The 24,543-nt window shown below is 41.8% G+C and overlaps 1 protein-coding gene across 1 annotated transcript in view; it reads left to right on the forward strand.

The window, feature by feature from the left end:
* The window catches only part of gng12a (guanine nucleotide binding protein (G protein), gamma 12a), a 46,980-nt gene extending 23,861 nt beyond the window's left edge, over window positions 1-23,119 (forward strand). Inside the window, exons 2-3 of the mRNA XM_034138055.1 lie at window positions 21,025-21,129; window positions 21,870-23,119. Of these exons, the coding sequence (XP_033993946.1) occupies window positions 21,037-21,129; window positions 21,870-21,995 (219 nt within the window). The 5' untranslated portion in view covers window positions 21,025-21,036 and the 3' untranslated portion in view covers window positions 21,996-23,119. The remainder of the gene's footprint in view (window positions 1-21,024; window positions 21,130-21,869) is intronic.
* The last annotated feature ends 1,424 nt before the right edge of the window (window positions 23,120-24,543 follow it).

Consider the following 24,543-nt stretch of genomic DNA (forward strand, 5'->3'; position numbering starts at 1 on the left):
ACTCAGGAAAAGAAAACGATACTTTCACTGACCCGGCCTGCCCCGTTGAACTCTGACCTTCAGGACAAAGGTCGGCAGTTTGTAGACAAATACATTTCACCCTCCGAGCGACACACTGGAGTAAGCACGGCTTCCCAGATATCCAGGATTTATTGCAAACATTGACTAATGTCTCGTGCAACAGGAAGCTCTGAAATGGGAATGCAGGTGCAGACTCAAATTATGGGTATTTTGGGTCAGAAATGGTGTTTGTTTTTTACACATTTAATCACTTTCAGCTACATTTATTTTTAGTACAAGGTCCTTTAAAGCTCTCATGAGATAGCAGTGTTAAATCCAATTTGATTGCATCTTCAAATTGCTTGTTTCTGCAATCCTCTGCTACCAACTGAAACATACTGTATTTCTTTCACCCTGACAAAGAGAAGCAGCAAATACCCACTTTTGAGAAGCTGGAACAAGTGACATGAAATGGAGTGTGTGTGTGACATGAAATGGAGTGTGTGTTCCAGCTTTATTGAGCTTTGGTTATATTCCTCAGAGTTGACATCATTCTAGTAAGCAGGAGTACTGCTCGTGATGGCTCTATTTACACTCTGGTTTGCAGTGGAGACAGTTTTCCAGACTTGTGCTGCTGAAACTGAGATACTGAGACTTTCTTCATTCTCAACGTTCTCTACATGCATATGAAACTTGTATAGAGAACAGCAGCTGAGCGCTCACAGTTCTGCTGCTTTCCACACGGTGTCTCTGGAGCTGCTGTAGTCCTGACATCATGTATTCATATTCATTTGAAAAGGCACACGTCAGCTGCAGCAGCTCCACGTCAGCTCCACTGATATGCTGTAATCCCTTAACTCTAGGTCAAACACTTTCTGATTCCATCTCTCTCCCACTACTGAAACAAGTTTCTTTGCATGACCATAATGAGCAATGGCTTTGCCAATGCATTGTACACATCATATTTGACATTCATGCATGTTTGTATACACATTTGGAAAATATCATTGAGCTTCTATACATTTTCAACAGATTAATTAACATGTTTTCTATAATAAAATATATACTTTTGTATATCAGGGCTCAACGCTAACTTTTAAAAGTGGTTGCCAGGCTGGCAACCAGGCATCAGCTTTTGAGGTTTGGTCACCTTGTATTTTAAATAATTAAGATACTATACAGTTATACATCAATTTAATAATGAAAATGTGACACAAAAGAATATTCAAATGCTTTACAATAAGTAATTAACACAATTAATTGAAACTTAAGTGGTAGTAAACTTGTCCACCCTCAATTGCTGGTATACAAAATGCCAGTAGTGCAGCTGTTGTCATGTTCTTCACAGATCCCTCACAAATGAATTGAGCAAGTCACTAGTTTCTTGGTCATCTGTTGTCTCCCTTTCAAATGTGGGTTTTCTTGACCTCTGTGCTGACCCCCACCATAGATCCATTGGCCCTTCAGCATTGAAGTCTTGGATTGGCCAGACTAATACATTTAAAATGTTAAATAAATGAAAACCATTCACAGTTAAGAATTAGATATTCATTATTAATGCTGTAAGTTACCTTTAATATGTCTAACTATATTTAAAATGTGTTGCCTTTTTATAGAAGTGATTATATTTGTATGCCAATATTTTCCTATGGTAAAGTTTCGTTTAGCACTTTTATTTTGGTAGTAATAAGATCGGGACTCTTATTTTGAAGGAACTTTTTCCGGAAGTGAATGCACAACGGAGCAGAATGTACATATATTTTGCCTCCCAAGACTTTACACATTTCCTCTCTGCTTTCGTTCGGATTCACCTTGCGCTTTATCAATTGAATCACTGGTCACAACAATAATTACATATCACTCTTAATACAACAAATAATTAACATTTATCTCTTTTGGGGTGCACATTTTGCTGTTTGCTGTCCTTATTTCTTTATGTTAAAAACTGGTTGCCACTGATGGCGACCAAAGGCCAAGAAGTGGTTGACATTTTTTCTGAATGGTTGCCAATGGCAACCTGGCAACCGTTACTGTCGAGCCCTGGTATATACCTTTTTTGAACTTGAACAAACAAATGTTACCAAATCTCCCCCCACCACTGTCCTTAACACTGCAATTTGACAATAACAGCATGGATCATAGGCGAAGTATTGATTATTGTGCAGGATATAACTGATACATATACACCCTCTCTCTTCTCTCTCTCTCTCCCCACTCCCTCTCTAACCCCCTGACAGAGAAAACCATGCAGCCTGCATTTTCCCACCACTAATCCCTCGGTCTGGTATGGCTTCTAGCTGTTTTTGGTTTCACAACAGAATGATTTCACAGTACTTTTCTTAACATATTCTGCTTTTTTGATTTTTCTTTTCCTGTAGTATTTTATATAGGTTTTTGTGCCTGAAACGCCTCCATGTGACTAATTTGTTAACTTCAGTAACATAGAAACATCACTATACAACACTCTCGCTTCTATTGGCTAGCTCTCCAACACATTGTACGTGATTGGACATCTCTAAACGGTTAACCAATCAGAGCAGCTCTGGTTTCAGACAGAGGGTGAAAAGAGGTGCTGCAGCACAGGCAGTATGAGAAAAATAAAGAGCTTTCTGAACATTAAAGCATGGAGACATGTCCCAGGAGAGACACAGAATACTGATATGAACCTGAAGATGAGCATGTGTCCTCTTGAATAGCGTCTCTTCACTTTAGCCTTGCAGTAGGAGCCCATTAACAGGATCTAATCTATTGATTCCAGAAGGAGCGTAATCACAAGACAAACACCATCATTATCTTCAATTTACTGCTACTATTTAACAATAACGTGTGTTTTCCTCAATATCATAAAAGCTTCATACAAATATGGACTTTGCACTCTCAGTCACACACATGCATAATATTTTCTCCCACTTGAATACCCCCATATCCCCCTGTGACTAATCTCATTTCCTCTTTACTTGAAAAGCAAACTCTCCTTTTACAGCCTGTTTTGTAATCAGCTGTTTGACGTCCACGCCCATTATCAATAATTCCACACTGTTGTTTAACCCTTCCTGCTGCTATATGACAGACAGCCGGCTTTACCACAGACTTTGGCCTGCCCTGCTCCACCTTCACTGTAGCAGTGACATGCAGCCCAGGGGTGGAGGCTGGAAAGACTGCATGCGTTTGTTTATTGTTCCATATAGGCAGGGCAGTGTCGGAGATCCATTGTGTGGTATCTCCCTGCCTTCGTCATGAATAGCAGCTTTCAGACGCTGAGGCGAGGGAAAGAGCTCACCATAGCTGTACGTTTTACTCCGGCAGCCTTTTGGCATGGGTCCAATTGCAACATACACACAGCTGCATAGTTTCTCCATCTCACACACTCTTATCTCAGTCACAAGTCTTTTTCTACAGCCCTCTGCCCCTCCATTCATTCCTGCCCTGCATCCATTTCCAGCAAACTCCACTCAGCTTGCACTGAGCTTTCTTTTGTGCAGTTTTTTTTTGACAACAATGCTGTTTGTTTTCCGAGGGCAGAGCAGAGAGAAGCTTTGCCTCCTGCATGTCAGCCTCTGTGCGTCTGCAGTGACGTCTGAAGGGCATTATCTGCCAAAGGCCACTGTTTGTTTTGGGCTGCTCCAGGCTTGATAATGGCTCATTACTGGGGGACCACAGTCCCATAGGCACCGTAGTGGAAACTGATAATCTGGATGACGGCCAGCTGTCAGTTTAGTAACACGTTGCTACTGCAGGAGTCAGTTTTAGCTGAATCTGCTCCACTGTAGCCAGAAACAACACAGACCTGTTGGCTATTTGTAGTGCTAATTATATCACTGGCTGCCCTTTGTGTCGTGTTTTCCTGCTGCTCCCAGACGTGTGGCATGCCGTGTGTGAAGCCGGGAGTTATGTGCAAGTGTTCACACTTTTACATCACAAGCTCATTACCTCCGGACCCTCCCCTGGAAGGAATGCTAGGAGTTCTGTTGACGGTTGCATCGAAGAAAAGGACAAACATATTTGTCATTGTTGTCAGTTTCGTTCTTTCTGCGTGCCTGTTGCAGTTTCTCCTCGTCTTGTATTGAAACAATCTCTGGCATTATATAAGTGTGAAGTGCAACCTCACAATCTTCATTACACTAATCATTTGTTACTATTCTAGGGGTGGGAGGAAAAACAGCATGGTATTGCAACATCAGTTATCAGTATATATCATGAAAAATGTCCACTTTAATTCAAATAGTCGGGTGCATGCAACATTATGACATTATGACATTATGCGATACTGTTGGTCAGTTGCTTAACCATCCCATGTGGCTGCACTAAAGATGATGTGAAGGGCAGGCAGAAATAAATATGCTGATAATATTTGACTCTGTTGAGATAGAAGTTTGATGCACAAGGTCACTGGCAGAACAGGAGTGGTAGGCCATCGTAGTGCATGCACGAATCCTTACTGTAGCGGTTCCACACCTTTTTCTGCAGGCGTCCTCTTTAGTAAATACAAATGTTTTTGTTCGGTAGTTACTACATAAATGCATCTCAGTTTGTGACATCTAAAGCTGCATTCAAGGCTGCATCGTCGTTGTGTTTCTACCAAGAGAGCGATGCCGCCCGACACAATTAGTTTCACTTTTTGATTAAAAAATGCTCCTCTGCACACAATTGGAGAGTGAACTGCCCTCACTTGGGATAAAGAAAACTCAATCTTTTCTCTGCAAGCATTCTTGTCTCTCCCTTTTTCCCATTTTCTTTTTCCCAATCAGGGATGAATAAAGCATATCTAACCCGAACTCTTGGTTAGGGGACCTACACTAATATTCTACAATTGGTTTAGTAGGAAAGGGAGTTGGGTAAATATGATTTTAATATTGAGTTTCAGCCTCACATACACTTTTCAAGATTCAGTCTTGGTGCACCCCAGACTGACCCCCCCCCCCCCCCCCCCCCCCCCCCCTCTACTCCTGCTGCAGGTACCCATTACACCTTCACTACACTAGCACTACCCCCATAACATTAAATCACACTGCTGCCACATTAAGGATTACACAACTGATCATTTGCCTTCTCAGCTAACGGCTAACAGTATAGCTGACAGTGCTAGCTTACTCAGCAGTTCTGGAGAAATGTATCAGCCCTGGCTCTGGAGTGTGGAGAGAGATAAAAAAGAGTCAAGGATATGTTTTAGGCTGTTGTGTAACTGGTGCGAAAATAAGCCGATCATTTCTCTGCATAAGCAAGTGAGGGTCAATGTGTATTCATCCATAATAAACTCATGATTAGATCAGGACAGGGATAGAAGGACTGGAGTGCAGGGAATCTCTGCAGGCCCCACTGTTTCATGCATCATGTAGTAAATATGCTCCACAACTTGGGCTGCTCCATTATGGCAAAAATCATAATCTCGATTATTTGGGTCAATAATTGATATCACGATTATTCAAAACGATTATCCATTTACTTTGAAAACATCCATTTATTGAAAAAGACAATTTGAACAGTATGTTTTGAACAGTCGATTACCCTGAACTTTAAGTATAATTCAACTGAATAACCAATACATTTTATTTTTTTTTTAAATCGTTTTATTTCGATTATGTTGTTTTCATAATCGTTGCAAGCCAACATCGTAATTGCGATTAAAATACGATGAATTGAGCAGCCCTATCCACAACAGACTGTGACCTTAACCCATCTTATTCCCTACACATACATACATTTAAGACTAGGAAAGTAATCTTATGAATGGTCAAATATGTCAACTTAAATGTACAAGCTACTAAAAAGAGCTTACGGTAGCAGTTGTTAACTAAATATATCAAAGCTTGACTACAAAGGGGTCTTCCAAACAAGCTACCCTACTCTAAAACTGCATTTCATTTGCACCATTATTTTACTTGGGTCATATATCTGTGTTTAGTATATGTTACATATTTAGAGTCTAAATATTTCATCAGTCTAAATGTCAATGTTTGGGTACAATTAGGTAGTTACTGTATGGTTAGACAGTGGTTGAATGTAATGTATATTTACTCGAGTACAATTATGAGCTACTTGAACTGACTATTTCTATGTTATGCTAATTTATACTTCTACTGCACTACATTTATGTGACAGCTTAAGTAGCTATATAATCAGATACAAAATATACAGCTACAAATAAACCATTGAAATATAATTATAGTCTAAGATAGCCAGCAGCACTTTATAAAGTCATTTAAATGAATAAGCTCCACCTTCACCAACTGAGATAGACACAACGATGCATCAATAATCATAATCTAGTCATTTCATATATGTTTAGGGTTTTCTTTAGTAAATAAGTGTGTCTGTATAATGCATTAGCTCTCTCAAATTGGAGATGTGTTAGTAATATATATTGTAAATGCATTCTTTTTAGTGTTTGGGATAGCTTGGATAGTTTATCCCGGTGTCTTATTTCACATGTCTCCATTATGTATATTAAGGGGCCATATTATGCTTTTCTGTGCATGTAAATGGTCTGCAAAGGCTCAAATCCCTTTCTCTCCCACACACATGAACCTGAACATGAGCAGAATATGTCCTCTTGAACTGTTTGGTAATACAAATGAATTGAAGTCTAAATAAGGCATGATTAGTCCAGTAGGCAAGTGTGTGAGTTGTGCTATCGTAGTGGAGCCTAAACAGAGGTCGCCCAGATTGTTTTTCTCCATGTGAACTCTCCTCTGCTTAATCTTTCCATACTGCAGCAGAGTGTTACTTCCCCCCTGTGTTATCACTGCTATCTGTCATTATGTCAGGCAGGCAGAGTCCCCTTCACTAACAGCCATGTTCACACTACCCTGCTGTTAGTATCATCATGTTTAAGAACACTGATTAGCTTCCTTAGCTTGCTATCACATGAACCTACCTTATCTAACTTGACATGCAGCTTTTTTAATATCTTTTGAATTGAGTTCATAACAAACGGTGTTGTAATTCCTGCAGCACCTACCGTCTAGTCTGTGCTTGGAACAAGGGATCATTCAGAGTGTATTTGGACAGGAATGAGCCTCGAGTAATTGCGCATGAATTTAGGATTTAGGAGCCCTGCAGGAATGAGTCCAGTCTCGTCTTCTGTCTAGACACTGAGTGACTGTTACAGTGTCTTTATCCTGTCGAGCCGCACAACTTACAGGATTGTGCACTTTGTCAGATTCTGAGAACCTACTGTATGAGGCTTTAAGTCCAACTGAAGGGTTTTCATGGCGATGCAGGGAAAACAGTGTGGCGCTATGTGCAACGCCACATGTTTAATCATAGATTTAGATTCCATTAACCATTTGCAAAATCCTGCAGCTTTTCCTGGAAAGCTCTGTTTACACAAGAATAATGGAGACCCTTCAGCCAATCATAACCCGGCAGCGCTGCATAGAGAGCACTGTATTTCCCTGAGTTCTCTTTGTGCTGAGGGTGCACCCGCTGGCCAGGGTGGGGACATGTCCGCCGCAACTTATCTCAGCAGCCATTCCTGCTGCAGTTCCGTGGCACGTCATAGTTCCCCTGAAATCTCACTATCTACATTTCTGCTTCGCTCAGATGTACCGTCTAGGTGCCTTTTTCAGAATTTGGAATAATCTTGAACACCCAAAACAGGTGTTGTTCTTGGCTGAAGTGGAAGAGTTGAAAAAAGTATAAGGCAACAAAGTGCAATGGCAAAAATATTAAGCAGAAGATTTATGACAAAATATCTGACTTGAACATCAGTGGAAACATATTTGGTGACCTCACATTAATACATGAAAACACAAACACACATTTATTTTGACGGATTCTATTCACACATTTAGTTTGAGGTTCCCCAGCGGTCTTTTAGTTATGTCTGGTTCCTCCCTTTTATTGTGCAATGTTATTACAGTTTTCCATCTGGACAATTAGCCTCACCTACTGCCTATCTCCATCAACCAACTCCTAATAATCCAACAGGAGATGGCAACACGCATTTAACCGGCCCTATTCTTCTTTTTCGGGTTTCCCTTTCCTGTAGTGTGTCCTATAGGTTTTAGTGCATGTAAATGGTCTGCAAAGGCTACAATCCCTGTGTGATAGGGAGTTTCTCTCCCCCCCCCCCCCCCCGCCTGAAACGCCTCTGTTGGACTTCTTTATTAACCGTTACATAGTGACATCACTATGTAACACTCACACTTCTATGGGCTAGTGCTCCAATCACAACAGAGCACTTTTTTTTCTTTTGTTCTTGTGTGTCAGTCATCCACACCAATCAGAAGTGCTGTGCTCCACATGTACCAGCCATTGTTAACCAATCAGAAGTGGCCCATGATAGAAGGTGATGGACAGATTCATCCAATCACCTGCCAAGTATTTTTGAAAGTGCCTGCCCTTTTCCAAATGGCTTCCAATGGAGCTTTCCTAGATGGTTTGGTGAAACAAACCACCTGAGTCAGGTTAGTAATGCTCCATCACATGTTTCTATTACAGGGTGAATCTTCAACTGAAGCTTGACTATAAAGCAACCCAACGGAAGTTTCATGTAAGTTTAGTTCTTTCACTCGTAGCTCGGGCTGCGGGGGTGCTAGAGACGGTAGCACGTTGATACGACCTTCCTAGCCGGAGATATGGCCACATTTTACAATAAACCGTTGGGTTGCTTAAAAACAAAATCGAATCGCAATATCTGTCAGAAAAATCGCAATTAGATTATTTCCCCAAATCGTGCAGCCCTAGTGCTGCAGCACAGGCAGTATGAGAAAAATAAAGAGCTTTTTGAACACTAAAGCATGGAGACATGTCACAGTAGAGACACTACATACTGATATACACCTGAACATCAGCAGAATAGTGCACCTTTATTTTATATGGATCGAAAAAGCTACAGCAAGCAAATATTTGATTTTGTTCTTTTCTTGTTTGAACAACTGCAAAGGTAAATCAATTATCCTAAGTGTTGCTGTTAGTATTCTTTTGGATTTTGCCTTTTTCAATGTCAACTCCATGACAGTTTCTGCCTCAGAAGGAGAACAACCCACCCTGTCCTTAGACTAGACTTTTCCTTGTTTCTGGTGGGAAAGGGTTGATGTCACTCTCTGGTTCTCACCCCATCTCCTCCCTGCCTCACCCGTTCTCCTCCACAAACACAATCCCACTGTACTCAGCAGCAGGACTGATGACTGGAGTATTATTCAGTTTGATAAGGCTCGGCGTCACCAAGTGAGAACAGGCCAGTGTTTATAGTAAAGCGGGGGGGGGGGGGGGGGGGACATTATCTCTGACCTCATATGCTCGGCAGAAACTCCAGCACAGGGTCATGTTTTAGGTGTGGCAAAAGAGAAGTTTTTATTCAGCTGGAAAAGTGCTGACTGACGGAAGAGAGAATGAGAAGGCTACTTTTAGCTTGCAGACTGGGGAAAAAGGGAGGGGTGTACATGAGAGAGATGACAGTTGTGTGTGTGTGTTGGTGTGGGTACACAAGGGAAACAAACCAATATACCGGCTTATGGCTGCGGCCCAAAGCTTTGAACTCTCTTTGTTGAAAGCAACAGACATCTGTCTAGACTCCAAATATCGTCTTTCCAAGATCCCCTGTTCCTCAGACGCCAGGCGGGAGAGGTTTGAGGGAGTTTTTACATGATCACCACAAGTGTTACTGCCAATAAAATGGCAACTTTGATTGGTATTCAAGCAGATAAGGAAATAAAGTTCTCATGCACGATCACTTCAATCTGCAGTCTGTGCAGAACCAGACTGGTTTCAGTCTGAAATGCTAGCAGCTCTTTGAGGCTGCACATTGAAACAGCAGGGGTGAGCGCTACAACCATTAGCAGAATATTACATTTCAACAATGAAGTAAGGTCAAATCATTTGATAAATGCTCAAGATGCTTGCAAAATAGAATGCTAAATGCACATCCTAACGGCCAACAATTGGACGTCTTCATCATCTCAGGACTTATTTTTATAATAGGCGCTTTCACACCGCAGTACTTTTCCCACAAAGGTTCATCAGAACTTAGTTCATGAGAACTCTTTAGATCTCATGAACTAAGGACGGATCGCGTTCACACCGGAATAAGTTCCTGGGGGAGGATTAGGCAAATGAAGCCGCTGACGTCACTTCTTCTTCTTCTGCTTTGGGTTTACTGGCAGGCCACAAACAACTTAACGGCGTATACTGCCACCCGAAGTCCCCGGCCGGAAGTCCCCGGAGTTGGGGACTGACTTCAGTAGAAGCCAGACTCCCAGCAGCTTCTACTGAAGCCTTCCGAGTAAATCGCCAGAACGCCGACACCTCCTCATCTCCAGCGCTCCCATGTTTTCTTTTGTGTTGCCATAAGTTAGTCTCTCTGCGTTTGTGCGCTGGGCTAATGCTAATGCTAATAATGCTAATGCAAGGATAATAAAATGGCGGCTTCACAAAACTTTTTGGGAGTTTTACGGGGCGTGGTTTGCAATCCGCCCAGCCAATCAGAAATAGGAACCTTTTTCTCCCACGAAAGTCCCTGCTCTCTAGCAGGGACGGAAAAGGGGGTAAAAAGGTTCTCATGAACTCATTTTAGTTCCGGATTGTTTTGGTGTGAACGCAACATTTCGGAACTATATCGGAACTAAAGTGGGAAAAGTACTGCGGTGTGAACGTGCCTATTGTTGTTCTTTACTTGCTTGTAAAAGAGTTTATGAGCACTGTGAAAAGCACTATATAATATCATGAATCATTGATATTCTCACCTTAAATAATCAATTAATTTAGAAAACAATCTGCAGATGTAGTCAATAATGAAACGGATCCTAACGGCCCTATAGTGTAATGGAAACAATAGGCGCTTTCACACCAAGTACTTTTCCCAGGAATAGTTCTGGAACTATCTAGTAGATCGCGTTCACACCGGAATAAGTCCCTGAGGGAGGATTACGCAAATGAAGCCGCTGACGTCACTTCTTCTGCTTTGGGTTTACTGGCAGGCCACAAACAACTTCACGGCGTATACTGCCACCCGAAGTCCCGGGTAAATCGCCAGAAGCGCCGACACCTCCTCATCTCCACCGCTCCCATGTTTCCTTTTGTGTTGCCATAAGTTAGTCTCTCTCCGTTGGTGCACTGGGCTAATGATAATAATGCTAATAATGCTAATGCGAGCAAATAAAATGGCGGCTTCACAAAACTTTTCTGAGTTTTACGGGGCGTGGTTTGCAATTCGCCCAGCCAATCAGAAATTGGAACCTTTTCCTCCCCAGGAAAGTCCCTGCTCTCTAGCAGGGACTGAAAAGGGGTGAAAAGGTTCCCGAAAAAAAGTTCTAGTTCCAGAACTTTTTGGTGTGAACGCAAAATCCCAGGAACTATCGGAACTATTCCTGGGAAAAGTACTCCGGTGTGAAAGCGCCTAATATGCTCCCAATGACTGCACATGGACGTTCCAAATATCATCCTGACCATAATAATAGCATCATATTCCAATATCAATTATCCATACAACTTGCTTAAAAATCATAAAATTGCTCTAAATCATTCAGGAATCAAAGATATTTATATTGCATCACAAAAAGGACGTATTTATATTCTAAGTGAACAGTCCTTTTCTTTGAAAAAAATGTAAATATTATTATTATATTTAGGGCTGTCAGTCGATTAAAATATTTAATCGCGATTAATCGCATGATTGTCCATAGTTAATCGCGATTAATCGCAAATTAATCGCACATTTTTTATCTGTTCTAAATGTACCTTAGAGGGATATTTTTCAAGTTTTTAATACTCTTATCAACATATGAGTGGACAAATATGCTTTATATGTTTGTTTATTATCATTTGAACAATGACAAATATCCTCATGAATATTAAACACAACAACCTGAACATTACAAATATTCGCCTCAATTCAACCTGGAACCTCTCTCATACAATAATAGTGTGTGTGTGTGGTGTGTGTGTGTGTGTGTGTGTGTGTGGTGTGTGTGTGTGTGTGGGTGTGTGTGTGTGTGTGTGTGTGTGTGTGTGTGTGTGTGTGTGTGTGTGTGTGTGTGTGTGTGTGTGTGTGTGTGTGTGTGTGTGTGTGTGTGTGTGTGTGTGTGTGTGTGTGTGTGTGTGTGTGTGTGTGTGTGTGTGTGTGTGCCGCTCAAGGCATATATGCTCGAACGGGAGCTGCCTGGACGCTGCAATCATGTAGCGCGTACTATCCGTGCTGAGTGAGCTGACTTTTCGTACAATGTCCCACTGTCTGGCTGCCTGCATAAAGTCAAGTGCTCGGCGCAGTTGTCGGCGAAATGTCCTTGAAACAGCTCCTTATATCCATTAGCGCAGCTAGCTAGCACCAGATGCTAACAACAACAACACGTAAGGTGTGCCTCGCTCACGCGAGTCGCGCCACACATACACACTCCCTCCCGGTCCTCCCGATGGCCAGTCCGGGCCTGCCAGTGAACGTGGAAGTGTGGTCTGCCACAAGCGGGCAGCAGGAGCGGGGCTGTCAGCATCAGCTTGTAGATGGTGTTTTAAAACTCGATGCGCTCTGAAACTACGGGGCGGCGAGGACAAAAAATACACATGCGTTAATCGCGTTAAAATAATTAGTGGCGTTCATTTTTTTTTGCGTTAACGCGTTATTAACGCGTTAACTTGACAGCCCTAATTATATTATATTATTATTATATTGTTGATACTTGAAGAAAATTAGGCTGATAATACTTCTTTACTTTATTATTATTATTATTATTATTATTATTATTCTGAAATATTATATTATCCATTTTGCATAAGGAGTACTTACATTTTTGTACTTTAAGTATATTTTTAAGACCTTAGTATTTGTACTTTTATTAGTTAAAGAATCTGAGTACTTCGAACACTGATTGTTCTGATTTTGCGTATGCAATAAAATCCTATATCCTCCCATCCCTATTCCCACAGCACTTTGACATTTCGGAGGGGTGTGCACACGCTCCTCTGCACCCTGTAGTTACCCATAACACCTTTCTCAGGTCTGAAGGGACCTTTAACTAAATCCTCACAGAAGTTCAATATCATCCCCAGTCTATATAACACAAGCCCTCTCCAATGTAGTGAACCTAATGAAGCTTAAAGCTCAAAATATTGCATTGATACACAGATATCTATTATTATTCCTCCTTTAGGACTGAGGTTGCTATCTGTGTGTTTACCAGCCGCTAAAGAGAGGGGAGAAAAGGGCCGGCTTGTTATTCCGAGGTGACTAAATGGAAGGCTTTGGATGTGATCTTTACCTCTCATCGCCTCCTGCCATGTCTGAGTGCAGCTGGCAAAACTGAAGCCCTAAAGCAGTTTATTTCCAGCGGTGATCATTTATTACAAAAGCTGCTCCAGTGTGAGAGCCTCAGATGCTCTGTGAGCGGACCACACACACTGTACAGCTCACAGGACAGACCCTCCTAGCCTCACTAGCTATCCTTTGTGTTCTGCAGCGGCACATTTAAGAAATCTCTTTGGGTCAGGATGCAGTGATGTACAGTGTAACACACACACACACACGCCGTTTTTCATCTCTGGGTGTTGGTGTTAATGGCACTGAGTCATACAGGCTCCCTGTTCTTAGCACTTTGAACGCTGTGCTAATGAATCACATGTGTGCGGGTGCGTTTGTGTGTGTAATGTAGAGCATGGGGGGCTGTGCTGCTCTGTGCAGTAGGTGGTCTGTGTGTGTGTGTGTGTGTGTGTGTGTGTGTGTGTGTGTGTGTGTGTGTGTGGTGTGTGTGTGTGGTGTGTGTGTGTGTGTGTGTGTGTGTGTGTGTGTGTGTGTGTGTGTGTGTGTGTGTGTGTGTGTGTGTGTGTGTGTGTGTGTGTGTGTGTGTGTGTGTGTGTGTGGGGGCTGTGAAAGGTGGTGGTCTTTTTCTGATCCTTGGAGGTAACGTTTTTGCAAGGCTTCTGTACTAACATCGAGGTGCTTTATGCCACACACACACACACACACACACACACACACACACACACACACACACACACACACACACACGGTGCCCTCCCATAGAGTTTCAGTCAGTGGTGCTGCTGGCATCACTTCACAGGCTGTACGGGGTTCTCGAGGTGCCTCAGTGGGGATGGTTGCCTGCAGGAATCACTCCTCTGTGCCGCTGGGATTTAAATGCCTCTTCCTGATTTAGCTTCTCCACATGCTGGTTATAAATAAAATGTTGGCGCCAGGAGACTATAAATTATATTTCACAGTAATTTAAAGCTGTGAATGGTTATTTTTCATCTGGAGGCTACTTCACAGCCTTGTTAGCTTATTGATCTGTTCTGCACAAATTAGGGATGCACGATGATATCGGCACGTCAAAATGGCAACTGTTGCCACCGTAAACATGCGGAAGCAATAACATACGATGTTGACGGTGTCTCTTGAAGTAATTTTCCTTTGCCTCGTTAATGCGTGCATATTATAAAGCATTGTATTTTATTTCTGCATATGCAAGTGAGCCATCAAAATAATTGTAGTCAATTCTATTCCTTTCACTCTAGAAAGCGATTTGGTCATCTACATCAAGGTTAAACAAATAGAGAGGCGAAGTCCCACCCATCTACTTCCGACCCATGGGACCTTATTTCGGAAAGATTATGTATTGAAGTCAATGGGGAGAGAAAGATTATCTTTCGATCCCGTTTGAATTATGCCACGAATTACACATATGATGTTTGTCAATCTTAAATATAATTTCCAGGTCAAAAAAGTCACAGTTTGTCGTAAAACTGTTGAAATATAAGACTATGAAAAATACGCAACTAGAAAGACTACAAATCCCAGAGTCCCGGTCCCGCATGCTGGCTCTTGGAACCGACTAACTCCCCTTGTGTGTATATACAGCTCTCAACATGCCCAGACTTGTAGTGATTTCCACCTCTTTTAATACTTTTCACCTCATTCTGAAAGAAAGAGGTGAAATGTGCCAACGTGACGGCCGTCTTGGTGTGTGGTGCGAGACGGGAGATGTAGTTCATTGAGAGGTTTCACACAAAATAGTTTTACTTCACTTTTTTTTTTTTTTGACTTGCAAAATTATCTTTTAAATTGACAAACATCATATGTGTAATTCGTGGCACAATTCAAACGGGATCGAAAGATAATCTTTCTCTCGCCATTGACTTCAATACATACTTTTTCCGAAATAAGGTCACATGGAGGTCCCCCGGAAGGGGAGGGACTTCGCCTCTCTATATGTGCATATTAGTTTAACACCATCAGCAATTGGGCAAAGAAAAAGGGGGAAATATTGACATATCTGTATAAATCCAATAACTTGCATCCCTAGCACAACATTCCTTGAAAAACCTCTACAATTCTACTAAAACATTAAGGTTTATTAATCAACCTGTCCATATTTAGTCATAACAAAGCAGCACATCTTCAACCTCTAATAAAACATTAAAGGTTTATTATGCATATTCCTACAAATACAACTTCTGGTTAGTGCCATTTGAAAAGCACATTCCGGCATCACTTTGATAAACATCCTTTTCCATTTTTGACATACATATTTATTATACTCTAGACCAGGGCTTCTCAAACTCCGGACCAAGGTCCGGATCCGGACCGAACTGCAAATCAATCCGGACCGAACCCTGTGTCCCATTATAACATTTTTGAATAAAAGACAACAAAACATTATTTTCAATAGGCAAGTATGCAGAAAATGTCTATTGTGAGTTTTTGTGACAAAGTAAATAAGAAGACAACTTACTTTATTAATCCCCAACTTTGACTTACTTTTATCACTCATATTACTCATGAACATGCACAAACAGAACCACATGCAGGATAGGAGAGGGTGAGTGAAGGGTTAGCCAGTTTGCCGGTGCCCAGAACAGTTTGGGGGTCGTGCCCTAGCTCATGGAGGTGGGACACTCTGTATTTATACGGTTCCCAGGCCAAATCCATACAGACTGAGCAACTGCCGTCCCAAATACAGTTTGAAAAGAAAAAACACGACCAGTATAGCCTAAAACGTTAAAATAACATTGCATTAAAGTAATTTCATTTCGGTGGCGTTTTTTTTTTATAGATAGATATTTCCAATAAGTGCTACAAAGCATAAAGATACAAACTGAGAACAACAAGAAAAGTGCTGATTCACTTCAAATGAGTGAAACCTTGTAAGTGCTGGTGCATCAGTTTTACTGGCAACTGCTTAATAGTTCTCAGAACCACTAGTTGGTATTAGTGGTTACTAATTACTAGTAGTACCCTAGCTTGGCTACTTTCGTCCCCCAAATCTTGCCTTGCAGGTTGTAATGGTTCCTCCATAGTCCCGGGGTGTTTCTCAATCTCGAGTAAAGCTGCTCCAGAGCCACTATTTCAAGCATACTACGTCATCGAGTGCCGCCGAAGGACTGTTCCAATGTCCAGCATACTTGGAATTCTACCGAGCCCGGCGTACTTCGTAGCGAGAAATTTCGAGGCTGCACATGTGTAGACTCCGCGGTGTTAAAATCCCCACAATGCTTTGCTTTTAGCTAAGAGAGTGCTTGTGTCCTCTGAGCAACCTTGGCGTGTGAAGGCTGTTTGCATTACTCATGTTATCTTTTTATTCATGGTGTCTCGATTAGCAGGTTCTGTATTGTGTTTGCATATTGCACAATTATAAGCTATGCAATCTGGTTTGTTTGGTAGCGCCAGGAAGCTGGAGTTCTTACCTAGCAACAGTACATTGTTTCCTTAGAAAAGCATTGACCAAAGTGACTAACCTGTTCTGCAGTTGAATCAGTTCAAAAGATTAGTTTGTCATTTCATATTTGTCAGTAAAGCAAACATGGCACCCAGTTCAATCTGCAGACTCCTCCACACTTCAGAAATATAAAACACCTTCATACATCATGTAGGATAAAAGGAATTGTCCATGTTCACCTGTGGAGCCTCTCCTTGATGACTAAGCTGAGCATGCTTCCCTAGCAGGATTGTTCACTCTGCATTGTGCGGCACGAGCCTTTCATGTCTCACTTTCATGTTCTCCATAACATTTCTTCTCTTTGAGTCATCTCTCCGGCTGCGTTTCCTCTGCACTGATTGCTTATCTTCTGATGGAACTACAACTCTCTAATCAGGCTCTCCCCAGCAGAAGTCAGAAGATCCACATTTTCCTTTGCTTCCTGTTTCTGCTTTTTCTATCCTCCCTTCCTCTTTGAGAAGATCCACACATGAAAGGCGTTGTGGAGGGACTGCTTCCTGCAGACAGGGCTGAACAAAACAAAACAAATGTGGTGTGCTATAAAAAGATGGCCACACAAAGTGACTGCATGTCACTCTGAACTGTTGCGTTCTGCACTCACCCGTGCCTTCTCCTTTTCTATTTACGGTAACAGTGACCGGGGCCTGATTACACAACACTGCACTCATTGAGTTTATTTATAACAGTCCTGGAAACATTATGGCAATACGCAGATGGAACACAATGCCTTTTGAATTGCTATGGCATGTCAAAGAGGCCCTACTCTGCTTTTTGAGGTTTGGTATAAGGACCAAACTCTTTAAAGTAGAGACACTACATACTGATTTGAACCTGAACATTAGCAGGAGAGGACTCTTTAAAGTAGAGACACTACATACTGATTTGAACCTGAACATTAGCAGGAGAGGACTCTTTAAAGTAGAGACACTACATACTGATTTGAACCTGAACATCAGCAGGAGAGGACTCTTTAAAGTAGAGACACTACATACCGATATACACCTGAACATCATCAGGAGAGGACTCTTTAAAGTAGAGACACTACATACTGATATACACCTGAACATCAGCAGCAGAGGACTCTTTAAAGTAGAGACACTACATACTGATATACACCTGAACATCAGCAGGAGAGGACTCTTTAAAGTAGAGACACTACATACTGATTTGAACCTGAACATTAGCAGGAGAGGACTCTTTAAAGTAGAGACACTACATACTGATTTGAACCTGAACATTAGCAGGAGAGGACTCTTTAAAGTAGAGACACTACATACTGATTTGAACCTGAACATCAGCAGGAGAGGACTCTTTAAAGTAGAGACACTACATACTGATATGAACCTGAACAGCATAACAGGGCCTCTTTTAACAGACCACTTCTTTTTTTTAATTGTATACATCTGTATTTTAAGAAATAAAACCTGAGCCTGCAGAAGCTTTCACAATAAACTTCTGAGAAACTGTACCCGAAGCTTCCTGTTCCCTACTGAGAAAGGTTTGGGCCAAAGCAAGAAGTGTGTTACAAACATTTTAAAGGAAGTATGTGTGTGTTTTTATGAGAAACACACACAAATGGCAGTAAATGGCAGTAAAAGGAAGTAGGGGCAGGGCGAGTCAGAGGAGCCAGAGCTCCCTCATGGAGCTGGGATGTGTCCGGGCTTGTTCTCAGCCGGTCTGTAAATGATTAGCAGGAAGTGGAGTTACATCCCAGACTACAGGGCTTCAACGCTCCCACACATCAGCGTCTCACACACACTGACAATCAGACATATTATCATAGCTGAGGCTTTTTGTTTAAATACAGATATCCTGCAATGTCAGACTTTCAGTCTTTGTTGTATTTTGGCGCCTATAAGCCTAGTTTATATTTCTGTGCACACTGAAGACAGTAGCATTATTGTGCCATGTCTGCAGACCCAAACAACAACAATCAGTTTGCATATGCATGGGTGTGCCTCAGCTTTGTGTGTACTTCTTAATAAATAACCCTTGTAGGTGATGTCACTTTTGGGAACTACCCAGCAGAGGAAGAGGAAGCGTAGAAGAGGAGTCATTGAAACTCACTAAACCAACAGCTGCATGCTTTACAACCATGGATGTGTAGTATGGCCGCCATACGCAGTGTAGCCATGCTTCAGAATAGTCTCGACATGACAGTGATTAAACCCCAGTGGGCAAAACAATATTTTCTCTATCAACCATTATTATATCTCAATAATGCACCTCAAACCACAATGCAAAAAACGACATAGTATACTATTTGCCAAAAAAACACATACGTTTTCAATTTCAGGAATAAACAACATAGTACGCTTAGTGGAAAAACGCCATGCTACATACATATGTCGAAAATGTCAGGAAAAAAAACATAATATAGAATGTCGAAATTTAAAGAAAAGGGACAAGTTTATAGTTGGTCATGTAGTATGTTGAAAATATCAGAAAGAATGTCTTACATTTAAGAAAAATACCACATAGTATAGTTTGTCCAAAATATGCATAAAAACGTCCTACAGTATACCTCAAAATGCAAACATGCTCCACAATGACTCTTTTCATTCAGAACCTTTGATCCATGGAGGTTTTGAAATCTGTAATATATACAAAATAACTCAATGGTTTTCTGGCCCATTGTCCTTTATTCTCTGCTTATTCATTTGGTTGGTTTTATCTGGTACACAAGATGCTATTTGCATTGTTATTATTTTGGTCATCTCAAACAAGTGTGTTCTTTCCCAGACTTAGTGGTGTAGAAGTGCATCCTATCCCCTACGCACTGTAGAAGTGCATCCTATCCCCTACGCACTGTAGCAGTGCATCCTATCCCCTACGCACTGTAGAAGTGCATCCTATCCCCTACGCACACTGTAGAAGTGCATCCTATCCCCTACGCACTGTAGAAGTGCATCCTATCCCCTACGCACTGTAGAAGTGCATCCTATCCCCTACGCACACTGTAGAAGTGCATCCTATCCCCTACGCACTGTAGAAGTGCATCCTATCCCCTACGCACTGTAGAAGTGCATCCTATCCCCTACGCACTGTAGCAGTGCATCCTATCCCCTATGCACTGTAGAAGTGCATCCTATCGCCTATGCACTGTAGCAGTGCATCCTATCCCCTACGCACTGTAGCAGTGCATCCTATCCCCTACGCACTGTAGAAGTGCATCCTATCCCCTACGCACTGTAGAAGTGCATCCTATCCCCTACGCACTGTAGCAGTGCATCCTATCCCCTACGCACTGTAGAAGTGCATCCTATCCCCTACGCACTGTAGCAGTGCATCCTATCCCCTACACACTGTAGAAGTGCATCCTATCGCCTACGCACTGTAGCAGTGCATCCTATCCCCTACGCACTGTAGCAGTGCATCCTATCCCCTACGCACTGTAGAAGTGCATCCTATCCCCTACGCACTGTAGAAGTGCATCCTATCCCCTACGCACTGTAGAAGTGCATCCTATCCCCTACGCACTGTAGCAGTGCATCCTATCCCCTACGCACTGTAGCAGTGCATCCTATCCCCTACGCACTGTAGAAGTGCATTCTATCCCCTACGCACTGTAGAAGTGCATCCTATCCCCTACGCACTGTAGCAGTGCATCCTATCCCCTACGCACTGTAGCAGTGCATCCTATCCCCTACGCACTGTAGAAGTGCATCCTATCCCCTACGCACTGTAGAAGTGCATCCTATCCCCTACGCACTGTAGCAGTGCATCCTATCCCCTACGCACTGTAGAAGTGCATCCTATCCCCTACGCACTGTAGCAGTGCATCCTATCCCCTACGCACTGTAGAAGTGCATCCTATCCCCTACGCACTGTAGCAGTGCATCCTATCCCCTACGCACTGTAGCAGTGCATCCTATCCCCTACGCACTGTAGAAGTGCATCCTATCCCCTACGCACTGTAGAAGTGCATCCTATCCCCTACGCACTGTAGCAGTGCATCCTATCCCCTACGCACTGTAGCAGTGCATCCTATCCCCTACGCACTGTAGCAGTGCATCCTATCCCCTACGCACTGTAGCAGTGCATCCTATCCCCTACGCACTGTAGAAGTGCATCCTATCCCCTACGCACTGTAGAAGTGCATCCTATCCCCTACGCACTGTAGAAGTGCATCCTATCCCCTACGCACTGTAGAAGTGCATCCTATCCCCTACGCACTGTAGAAGTGCATCCTATCCCCTACGCACTGTAGCAGTGCATCCTGTCCCCTACGCACTGTAGCAGTGCATCCTATCCCCTACGCACCCCGGAGTTGTAAAAAAAGCACAAAACTTCAGCGTATTTCTGAATCCGTGTTAAAGCCTCAATGAATCTGCCGTATACCAATGTGTTAAAGCTTTTCTTTATGGTCCTTCCTCAGTGGGTTCCCAGGATGTCTTCGAAGGCGCACAGCTCCAACAGCATCGCCCACGCCCGGCGGACGGTGCAGCAGCTGAGGATAGAGGCGAGCATCGAGAGGATAAAGGTGCAGCCATCTCCCTATTCTAAAGTCACTTTCAGCTCTTTTCTGTCATTTCCTCCCTTCTTGCATATCTAACTACTATGCTAAATGCTACTTGTGATGTTATAGAGTTCGTTCAAATATCACTCACTTACAAACAAATAATATCCAAATAATGACCACAAAGGAACGATGAACATTTCTTAAAAAGAATGAACCATGTGGCAGATGTAGGGAAGGTCTTGGTTCTAATTGGCTGTCCCTGCTCTGAGCATTTTGGTATATATCGCATAAAATAAGATCTGTAGCAAACACATCTTAGCACGTTTTGTTCAGCAGGATAATCTCCACATATTAACACCACTTTGGGATTTTTGAAGTATAAATGCGATCTCCAGAAGTAAAAAGCAAACTTTAGGCTATAAAGGAAGTGCATCACGGTCACATGACTTCACTTAACGTCACCACCGCTAAGCTAATCGCTGCTAATGTTTGGCCTGATGACATTTAGTCGTTAATTTACTCCCTTTTCAAGACATAGAATCTATTGACATCGACCAGTACAATATTGGCTGACAAGTTTTATCTTATATAACAAACGTTAAGATCTGGCAAGCTTGAGTTAACCCATCCAAAAAACCCTTGACTTTGAGAAGAGGGAACCAGAAGCGCTAAAATGCTAACTCAGTTCCAGGTTTTAGGACTCATTCCACACCACTCTTCTTGGGTTGGGTTCTTAACTCTTTCTCCCTGTGTTTGTGCAGGTCTCCAAGGCCTCTGCAGACCTCATGAACTACTGCAGTGAACATGCCAGAAACGACCCCCTCCTCATGGGCATCCCCACCTCAGACAATCCCTTCAAGGACAAAAAAACCTGCACTATATTGTAGTGGATGCCACTTAGCCTTTATGTGTTTTATTGTGCTTATTAATGTTGCTGTACTCTTTTGTTGGGATAAGTGCGGGGGGGATGGTATCATTACGTTCACATCTTCTCTGAGCAGGGTGTGAGCTCCACTAACTGGGAGACTTTGCTGCATAACTTAGCGTCCTCCTCAGTGATGCGTTTGATTCTTCTTAATGTGTGTAAACATGTCTCCTATTCATTCCACAGTGACTGTTTCTGTCTCTCTTGCCTTAATGGATTCATACAGCCAAAGCTTCCCTTCAGAATCTTAAATACTTTTTAATTTAAGGCGAGACACAAACATTTCTCATGCTCTTGTCAATTTTTGATTGATTGTTTTTCTCTATCATGTATCTTTTTAAAACATTCAAAATACACATTAAGATCATTATTTTACCCTTTCTGAGTATGTGGATTCCTCCTAAATTCACCCAAAGTTAGCATTTGATAACGTCATTATTTTTGGCATATTTCTACATACACTTTCCGAACAACTTATAATACAAAATACAATTGTCTTATTGTATGTGAATATTTGAGGAAGTCTCATACTGATATATATTAGTTTCTAGATATTACTGTCACCTGCAAAGGCCAAAACCACTGTGTCCCTCCCCTGCCTGAAAAGCCTGCTAGCATTCCAACACATTGTAAGTGATAGGCTAATAGGCCATCTCTAAGCGGTTGACCAATCATTCATAGCCTGATTTATATCAAATGTTATTCCAAAACTCCCAGTAAAGAAATCTTGAATTTTGAATGGCTGGCTTTATCAAAGGCTATTTGCATATTTCACATATCATTTCGAAACAATCCACCTGTAGTGTCTCGCCTTAAATGAATAATAATGGTTCAGACTTCCCATCAGTGTTTTAGGGATGATGTGCAGTTTAGCCGTTATTCAAATGTTACCATGAAGTATCTTTGATTAATGACAGTGCTAGTAACACTCAGTATTCTGCATCCTGGCTCTGACTGGTCACGATAATCCACATGCTGTTTAACCCCCCATGTTCCTAACAGTTGCAGTATGCACCATGATACAGTGTTGTCTTAAACTGAGTTAATGACCATTCTGAGACATTCATTCCATATCAACATCTTCAATCCAAGAACATCTGCTCAGATTCAAGCCATTGGGATGATATGACTGTGTTGTCAGCTGCACAATATGGAGTGAATGAAGCAACAATGAAAAAGCTTGCGCACATTCTTTTATAATTTTGTAATGAAGACCCCCGAGAACCAATCCAAACCAATTGTACTGCATTTAAAAAACGAGTGGTGCAGTAATGAGTACTAAAACCTGGAAATGAGTTAGCATGGTGATGCACAGTCATACCATAGCAACCCAGTCTCACGGCATTTCGTGTTATAGTCACGAAATTAATCTATTGATTCGTGTTCACCAACACGATTTCCCCATTTTTTTCGTGTCACACAGAACGATTTTAAAAGCAATGTAAATAATAACAAATTAGAAGGAAAAAGACATTTAAAAAAATACAGATTTAAGTATTCTGACACAGAACGATTTTAGAAGCAATGTATTTCTATTGGTAGTATGTTTCGTGCCTGCACCAAATAATAACAAATTAGAAGGAAAATAAAAAATACAGATTTCAGTATTCTGAGGCTCTGAGCCATTTCTTTTCCTCACGGACGGCAAAAAAAGTCTGACATTATACAATTTAAAATAAAAACAATAATGGTGGCTTGATATTGAGTAAGAAAATGTTTTTATGAACCACACAGCTTCTGGTCTTCCAAGACCCGACCGGACAAAAAGACGTGGTGCAGGCACGAAACATACTACCAATAGAAATACATTGCTTTTGGGGAAAAAAATGGGAAAATGGTGTTGGTGAACACGAATCAATAGATTACATTTATTTCGTGACTATTACACGAAATGCCGTTAGACTGGGTTGACCATTGTGATGTAGTTTAATTATAGCCTAGCATTAGCTTTAGCTGATAGAATTGACACTTCAATAATCACAAAGCAGTGTCAATATGTGGAAATGATCCTGCTGAACAAAGTGTGTTAGTATCATAAAGGAGCCACAGAGCTTCTTTTCTGCATTATAGCAACATCTAAAGGAAAAATCCCATTGCTTTTTGTTAAGGCAGCGCTTTGCGATGCTAACTTCCGGGTCAGCCTTCAAAAACAGGTCATCACTGCACCACTACAGGCGTCTGAATGAGGCTATTTGTAGCTGTTCCTGCTAGATAACTTTCTGTGGTACGATATTTTTGGGACACGCAGCACTGTGAGCTACGCTAAACTTCAGTGTGGAGCGAATGTGCTATCCTAAAGTGTTTTTGGCACAAGTGTTGTAAAGGTACAGGCGCATTCGTAGTGTGCATTAATGACAACAACCACTCTCCCAATTCTGCTCTTGAATTTGAAACGTGTGTCGGTGCAGGTGTTCAGACTAACATGTTGTGATTCTCTGGGTGACATGTGACAGAAACATTTAGAATTTCTTACACTTTTAAGCCTTACTTATGTTTGCCTTGTATTATAA

The sequence above is a fragment of the Trematomus bernacchii genome, unplaced genomic scaffold (genome assembly GCF_902827165.1).
Source record: "Trematomus bernacchii unplaced genomic scaffold, fTreBer1.1, whole genome shotgun sequence".
NCBI lineage: Eukaryota > Metazoa > Chordata > Actinopteri > Perciformes > Nototheniidae > Trematomus > Trematomus bernacchii.